Source organism: Spea bombifrons, chromosome 4, assembly GCF_027358695.1.
Source record: "Spea bombifrons isolate aSpeBom1 chromosome 4, aSpeBom1.2.pri, whole genome shotgun sequence".
Classification (NCBI taxonomy): Eukaryota; Metazoa; Chordata; class Amphibia; order Anura; family Pelobatidae; genus Spea; species Spea bombifrons.
The window spans coordinates 57,054,772-57,063,431 of NC_071090.1; the positions used below are offsets into that span (position 1 = coordinate 57,054,772).

The 8,660-nt window shown below is 38.1% G+C and overlaps 1 protein-coding gene across 1 annotated transcript in view; it reads left to right on the forward strand.

Moving 5' to 3' along the window:
* Positions 1–3,209, forward strand: part of MAPK12 (mitogen-activated protein kinase 12) — a 34,417-nt gene extending 31,208 nt beyond the window's left edge. The window contains exons 9-12 of the mRNA XM_053462434.1: positions 1,618–1,697; positions 1,986–2,064; positions 2,471–2,644; positions 2,912–3,209. Coding sequence (XP_053318409.1) covers positions 1,618–1,697; positions 1,986–2,064; positions 2,471–2,644; positions 2,912–2,979 — 401 coding nt within the window. The 3' untranslated portion in view covers positions 2,980–3,209. The remainder of the gene's footprint in view (positions 1–1,617; positions 1,698–1,985; positions 2,065–2,470; positions 2,645–2,911) is intronic.
* Positions 3,210–8,660: the final 5,451 nt, after the last annotated feature.

Sequence of the window (8,660 nt, forward strand, 5' to 3'; positions counted from 1 at the left end):
GTTAAGTCAAATATGTTCACTTATACAGCTCAAGCTCCATCATACATGGCATGGTGGCCTTCATGGGTCCAGTGTGCAAGTTCTAGGTAGGGGCTATAGATCTACTCTGGTGTTGGCACACTCCTGTTGAGTCTATAACACTGGACAATGTTGTGACACTGGGAGGGTCAGTGAGCAGGCATGGGGGATGAGGAGGCAACAGAGGAACCCAGACATGCGAGAGAAGACAAAGAACATAGAATGTGCTGTGATAGTTGGGCATGATACTTAAATGGATATATGGGGATGTTATTGGACTTGAAGGACAGGGAATTGTGTTGAATGATGAGCATGGGAAGTGGATATGTGTGAGTAAATTGGTGACCGTGTATGGTGAAATGGCCAGGAAAGGAGTACCTAGCATGTGTCTTAAAACTAAGTGGCCAAAACCTACAGTTAAGAAGCCACGAAACACATGTGTTGCATGCAGGTAAAACAGGACATTCTGTCTGGTAGCAGCTCTAAACTATGTACACAAAACGCCACGGTTGCCACTAGGTGTCACTTCATAAATATTGTTTTCACTAAACCAAAAACAATATAAAATAAACTCTCATTCAACAAGGAATACGTCAGGGTTTCAGTAGGCGCTGCCTGGCAACCCTGCTTTTTCTCGGGTGTTCTATAACGTTGCTGTGTGAAGAGCCTTGCAAGGGCAGGCAGTGTACATTGTTTACCCGTGACACCATTGCATTGTGATTAACAATAATTAGTTTGTGAAAGAAGAAACCAAAAGCAGCTATTGCTAAACTAAAAAATGGACTGGTATGAAATTACTTAAATTCATGTCAACAAAATCTGTCTCTTCACAGATTATGGACTAGACTGAAATGGTTGATGCTGTATGTATAGGTTTTAAAGTTGCACTCAAATAGCAAACTCAATTGAATGCATGTATTTTGAACATAAAATCCCCAAAGCAAATTATAGATTGAATATTACTTTACTGACAAAATTACTGGCGGGTTATTGTGAGTAATGACCTCAAAGGACTTAAAGGCAGGTGGCCTATGAGAAAAACCGAAGGTAATTGCCATGTTCTAATAGCATGTTCTAATGCCATGTTTTAATACTACATTATGGGTAACTGCCAATACATTACCTGGTGTATGATGTCCTTTTAACGAGAGAGTGTATATTAAGGGATTATAAAAGATCAGAAGATAATACCTCTTCTAAAACAAATGTTATGACCTTAAAAGGGGGGCCGAGAAAATAACTTTATTTTTTTTTATTTTTAATATAGAACAGATTACAAATAACTAGATTAGCCATCAAATATACTTAACGTTTCCTGTTTAAAATTCAGGCTTCGATGTCTTGCAAAAGGTATCGGGAAGTACAAATTCCTTTTATATAAGGATATAAGCAAAAAAAAAACAACCCCAAAATTCCTTTCCTTAGATTGTTATAGAATATTTGAAGTAAATATCAGTATTTGAAGAAGGGGAAAAGCTTTATGCAATCTGGAATTTGGCATCAATTGTGTTCTTCAAAATATGCTATGTCTAAGGTTTTATGGACCACCAAAAAAAGGCTGAACCTAATCCGAGTTATAAGTTTTAACAAGTTCTTCAGATCTGGACCAGCTTACTGAAATAATGAAAGTGACAGGAACGCCAACTCAAGATTTTGTTCAAAAGCTCCAAAGCCCTGAAGTAAGTTGTTACCGTTTTATTTTTGAGGCATTTTTATATACAAATGTGTATATATATCAGCAAATAGATTTTTGCTGGATGATCTAAAAAATATTGTGTGATCTATCACGTGAATTGTATATTTTGTGGATTAAATAAGCCGCTTACAAAAACCGAATGTTAATTTGCTTTATCTAAACTATTCAACCGGGCAGATGGGTACAAATTTCTGTCTCCTGTTATATCTGCTAACATTTAAACGATAAGCTACGTGTAACAAGTAACAATATGAATAATTCAATTTTCTAGGCCAAAAGCTACATAAAAAGTCTCCCGAAGGTACAGAAGAAAGACTTTGGAGCTTTGCTGAGATATGCGAACCCTCTGGGTAATATTCTACTTATATCTGTCCTCGGGGTGTCTGGGACTATGTGATAATCTGCTTGTACGTCACAAATAGCTGCTTCCCTGATTTATAGCACCTTGTGGCTTTGTTTCATTTTCTTTTCTTTTTTCCTTAAGCTTTTTAAATGTTTTTCTTGGATTTTGAGATATATGATCTGACTGTAATTCTTATTCCACCCATTGTTGATTATTATTTAGTGACTGTTATTCTTTTTTACAGTATAGTATCAGTTCATTTTGAAACTGCATTTGTGGGAGAGTGGTTTCTGTATTTAATGTTTGTCACCTGCAAATAACAAACACTCTGATACCATAAGAGTCATAAATATGATCATCACAGCAGTTAATGAGGTGACATTTGCATTTCTGATTTTTCTCCCTCTACCAAGCTGTGAACATTTTGGAGAAGATGCTTGTACTCGATCCAGAAAAGAGGATAACTGCGACGGAGGCTCTAAGCCATCCTTACTTTGAGCAGTTCCATGATGTGGATGATGAGACAGAAGCTGACCCATATGATGACTCGTGTGACAATCTCGAACTTCCCCTTGAAGAATGGAAACGTAAGTCTCTGAGCAGGGACATAATTCAGACAGATTTCTAAATAGACCTCTTGTATGGCCTTTACACTGACATTGACATTGAAGTATTGGAAGTGAGGTGCTATGATCCTACTGTAACTACCCCCAAAAAAGAGTCTGATCCAATTCCATTATTGAATTCCCTAAGGATGTGTGATGTCTTCAGTCACGTCATGTTTCACAGTTTGTTCGTAGCAGTTGTACTAAAGGAGTAAGTAGTATATTTGACTTTTTGTTTTTCTTCCCCAGGTCTCACATATAAGGAGCTTTCTACCTTCAAATCGCTCATCAGCGAGTCAAAAGAAACATCAGTATAACTGTCCGAGCTGTATAACAGCCGCATATGAATTATTGGACTTGAAACTGGATGTAATCTATATCATCTCATGTCTTAAGAATCATTTGTGTCATTTGTGTGCATCCGTTGGGGATTTAGTGCCTTTTTGTGTGTTGCTTCAGCAGGGATTTTGTCTAGCTTGAATGTAAGCCTACTGCTGCAGTTTGTGTAAATAATGTGCAGATAGTTTTAATGATAAGTGAACCAAAACTAAGGGTAGGAATAGAAGCATACTATACATATATTTAGTACTCTACTACAATTTAACTTATCTAGATTTGAGCTGTTAAAATCCAATGTCTGGGGGCTGGAGAGGAGCTAGTTGGGTTAAAACCCGGTTATAGAACTAGAGTCGATTTGGCTTTGTTGGCTGTTTTATATATGTGGGGTTTGAGATTTTTTTAGTGGCAGTGGGAAGCCTGTTTATCAAAGGGTTAATAGTACACACAAGAACGGACATGGTGGTGGTGATCAACCAGTCCCAAAGTGCATCTTATCCCGTATTAAACCAGTCAAGCTTTTTGCCCTCCACGTTGGGCAACCGTCCAGGGCAATTTGAAAACTGTGGTAGTGCACACAAAACAATAATCCTGCAACCACCACAAGACCTTATTACCACTAACATGCTCCCAAAATGTTTGCCATGATTGAAGACCTTGTCGCATTTTGCTTGTTGCAAGGTATTGGAACAAGAGTGTGTTTTGCTGGATGTAGTAATAGATAATCTATAATATTTTCATTTGCCAGAGGCCATGTAGCGTAGTAGGTCTGAAATCAGTCAATGCCATGGTTAACGGGCAACAGGATCACACCTCGCTATTTATGGAACACACGAGACTCCCTTGTAGCATTGGATCCTCTCAATTGAAAGGTTAACCACCCAATTTTATGTTAACATAAAAACTTATACTGAATATTGGTATATTTTGGGAGTAAAAAGCCATAACAGAGCCTTGAGTCTCTGTTTCCATAAGCAGATTGGTTAATACACTGTGTATGTTTTATTAAACGGATACTTTTTTGCACAACCTTCCATTTCCTAGGAGAATGTGATTTGTGTATATCGGGGGGTGAAAAGGCTGCTTTTATTTCCATCGTGTAGAAGATGAATGTTTTGTTTTACACACTGAACCGGCAAGTTGTTTGCTTCTAATGTATTTATTTAAAACACTATGGCTTCTGTGGACCTGGTCATACTGAAACTTTAGAAAATACATGGGCTTCACCTAAAAAAAAGTCATAACACAAAAAAAATCTGACTGAAGGTATTGGCAAAATATCCCAGGAACTAGCTCGATAGACTGGTGTAACTGGGCTGAATAGAAATTGAAATTACTCAACATAATGACTTTTTACGGCTTCATTTACATATATTGGCTTCATGTTATTAGTGTTCCGATGGTATAGACAAAATGATAATGCCTAAACAGATTTACTCATCTAATTTTAAGGATTCACCCATTAGTCAGAAAGCTAAGCAAACTTTCCGCTATTAGCCAAGATACAGGTCCATCAACCAACCTACGCTGCAGAGTTTATTGGACAAATAGATCTCACCTTTTCAAATCTTTAAGCCAAATGTGTCCATTGCCATACATACAGATGACCGTTGCGTGTTGTCATTGTAATCTTCTCTGATTGTAGGGGTTATTGTATCATACCAATTGGTATAAAAATGTATTTGGTTTAGAACGACAGACCCTCTTTTTATGTGGCTTTATTGGTTTGGAACACATGGGGGGGATACAATTTTGTGTATATTTGATATGTATATTCTTTTGATGCTTTGTGCATGAGAACAGTGCATTCCATAAGTGAAATGTTGCTTTTTCTTTTTGAATGGCTGTCCTATAACTACAGTCTGTGTTCTTCTCCCTTTATTGGTAGTCAGTGTTTGTTATGTACATTGTGTAGAAAGATAAGTCGGAAATATTGTATCTGTTTAAATGTTGCTGAGAAACAGTATGTTGCTGAGTAAGCAAGTTGTCGCCGGCGTGCTATATAAATGTCTTGTTACGAAGCCAGAAGTGAGCAGCCCGATGTGCCTTCCGTAGATCGTACACTACTAATGGCACCTGCAACCTCTGGGGAACTTGGCTGTTTGAGAGCTTTCCATGTAACACGAAAACTAATAAGTATATCTGAAAGGACACTTGCCCCTGTCATTTAGTCACTACTTAAATGCTGTTTTATAGAGTTAACTGGGCTGTTCTCACCTCTGTTCATGCAGGTGTCATCCAACAAGTGGTTACAGTACACGCACTCTGTAACTGCATGAGATTCAGCCATTTAACTAAACTGCTATATACAAGAAATCCCAGAAAAGCTCTTTTGGGGTAATTAATGAATTGAAACTATGTGGTGGTCAACATTTTCCTTATCAAGGTAAAAATGATATATACAAGTATGTGCTTATACGCTTGCCAACTTGGAATATGTGGCTCAATTAATGTGAGTAAATCAGTTATCCCAGTATGTGCTGCTGTGAAGATACCATTTAATGACAGGTTTTAATTGGTTTTTAAATGTTTTAGGGTTTGTTACTTTAAGAACTTAAGCATGCTGCCGTTTTTTTTTTTTTTTTTGACAACACACCTTCTTTGTAGCCAGGCATCTGCCCCATTCTTCCCTAGTCTTACAAGTGATAAAGTCCTGCCGAAGCACTGACATTGCTGAGGTGACTGGTGTGTAATGGGATCCGGATACCTGTAAGCAGAAAGATACAGCTTTGGGAGTAGTTTGAAAACTTTAGTTTGGCATTTTAAAAAAGGGGCCTTTCTTTCTTGACTAAATGGCAGTTTAGAATAACTGTTCAGTTATTGACTTGGTGCAGTAAGACATTCATGATATGTCTTGCAAGGGAAGAAAGATACACTCCTGTTACTTGTTGCACATGCGTGCCAGTGCTATTGAAGCCATTTTAATGAGTTAATGTACATATGTTACACTCCATTCCCTTAATAATAAACAAAGCCTATGTTCATGATGTGGTACACGCATGTGAATTTCACGCATGTGTAACAACGTATTGGAGATCCTGGGATTTCTGTGACTGTAACTTGTCATGTACTTAGTGAGGTCTGTCTGTTTGTTCTTATCTTATTATATGCAATGTTTTATTGGATCTCATCTGTGTCCTCGACCCACTTGCCTCTGTATAAATCCGCTGTAGTACATGCTGTTAGCATGTATATTGCATGTTATTACCAATGGTTGATTGAATTTGTGTCATCTGAAGGACGGTTTCCTGCTGTTAATAAGGAGGATTTTGCCCATTAACTTAGTTGCAAAAGTTTGTTACCATTGGTGCTATGAAACTCAGGAATAATATGACAGATTTTGGCTGGTCTTAAAGAGAATGGAATGAAATCTGCATGTATTTGTGTAACAATGCAAAAAAAATAAATGTTCTACCGGATGTATATTTTAAGGGTCTCATTAAATATTATTTCAGAATGTTAACCACCATATTCTAATACATTGTGTTTAGAAACCTATATCCATGACCATGGGTCTACATCTCCTTTTATGTATGCTGCCAGGCAACGCAAAATCGTGAATAAGGACACAAAAAGGTGCATTTGGGACATATTAAGTTTTTTTTTTGTTTTTTTTTTTGTTTTTTTTCTTCTTTCTACACTCTAAAGGTTTTTATACAGATATTAGGTGCTGCTTCTGGGTCACTTTGCCATGACATTGCGATATAGTGATGCAGCGCCACCTAGCATATTCATCTGTTATTACAATAGAATGAATGCATGAAAAAAGTGTTGCAATGGGGTCTATTCGCTAAAGAGTTTTGTTGGTAGAGTTATGAATGTCCGAACCCTGTGCTCTACTCATGCATGAAGAGCTTGACTGGCCATGTATGTAGATATGGTTCTGTGTATTATATATATATGTGTGTGTGTGTGGATATTATGATTGAATTAAGGTCATTCCATCAGACCCGTTGCCATGGGTGTATAAAATCAAGCCACGCAGTCTCAATTTACAAACATTTGTGAAGACAATGGTCGTTCTGAAGAGCTCAGTGAATTCAAGCGTGGTACTGTGATAAGATGCCACCTTTGCAATAAATCAATTCGTAACATTTAATCCCTGCTAGATATTCCAAGGCCAACTGTAAGTGGTATTTTTGGAAAGTGGATGTGTTTAGGAACAGCAGCAGAGCGGCAGACCATGCAAAGTCAGTGCGTGCGCATGGTGCGTAAAAGTTGCCAACATCTGGAAAAAACTGCAGTGGGAGCTTCATGGAATGAGTTTCTGTGGCCAAGCAGCAGCTTGCAAGCCTCACATAACCAAGTACAATGGCAGGTGTCAGATCGAGTAGTGTAAAGCATGCCACCACAGGACTTTGGAGCAGTGGAAACGTGTTCTGTGGAGTGACAAATCCCACATCTCTGTGGATGTGGAGATGCGGATGCCATGAGAACTTTACCTGTCTGACTGCATTGTGCCAACTGTAAAGTTGTGTGGAGGGCTGTTTTTCAGGGTTTGAGCCTCTTACTTCCAGTGAAAAAAAAAAAATTGGAATTCTTCATCAAACCTATACATTTTGGGCAATACTATGCTATCAACTTTGTGGAAACAGTTTTGGGAAGATCCTTTCCTATTCTAGCATGATCGTGCCCCAGTGCACAAATAAAGGTCCAATAACACATGGTTGGATGAGTTTGGTGTGGAAGAACTTGACAGAGATAGAGCTCTGTCCTCAACCCCAGTGAACACCTTTGGATGAACTAGAACGGAGATGGCGTGCCAGGCCTTCTCCTCCACTATCAGTGCCTGATCTCACAAATGCGCTATTGGATGAATTCCCACAGAAGCAGATTGGGGGCTATTATAGCTGCAAATATAGGGCCAACTACATATTAATGTCTATGTATTTAGAATGTGATACAATAAAAGTCCATGTTGGTGTAATGTTCAGGTGTCCCAATACTTTTGTCCATATAGTGTATGTGTAACATGCACACACACACACTGTCTCTGAGAGCCCCGCAAAAGAAGTAATGTTAAAGTACTTTTTAATAGTATTTTAATATTCAAATATAAAAGCAGCAAAAGCTGCAGCTTCTTCCTCCCTAATGGTCTGAACATTCTTCAAGTAGCCAACCGGTGTCATAACAGCTTTACCATTCATATCCGCAGTAGCACTTTCAGCACTTGAGCTCACTGGTGGTAAGTATATCTCCTATGCATTTGCACAGGAGAGGCCATGTAAATTTAAAGGGACCATTCATGCATATGATGGCTGGAATGTCCCTTTAAATCATTGGTATTTACCCAAAGTCTCTATTTAAATTAAATTATGCAGGGCTACATCCAGTTTAACTGACCATACATACGGCGTATAAACACATTTACATGAAACCAGCTGTGATAAATATAGCAGTACGTGTTTATAATAATGCACCATGGTGATGTGAAGTTTAAAGGAAGAGAAACATGAGGCACTACTTCCTTTTGCAGGATATAAAACATTACCGAGATGGAATATGATTGTAAAATTCAAAGTCTTCAACCTGGATGAATACATAAGCCAAGGGCTTGGAAATGTTTCTGACAATGTATAGGGATTTGTAGTTATTATGATAGTAATATTGTTCTCATATCTCCCCTTTCATTATTCATTCTGCCTCTTGACTCCATATTACT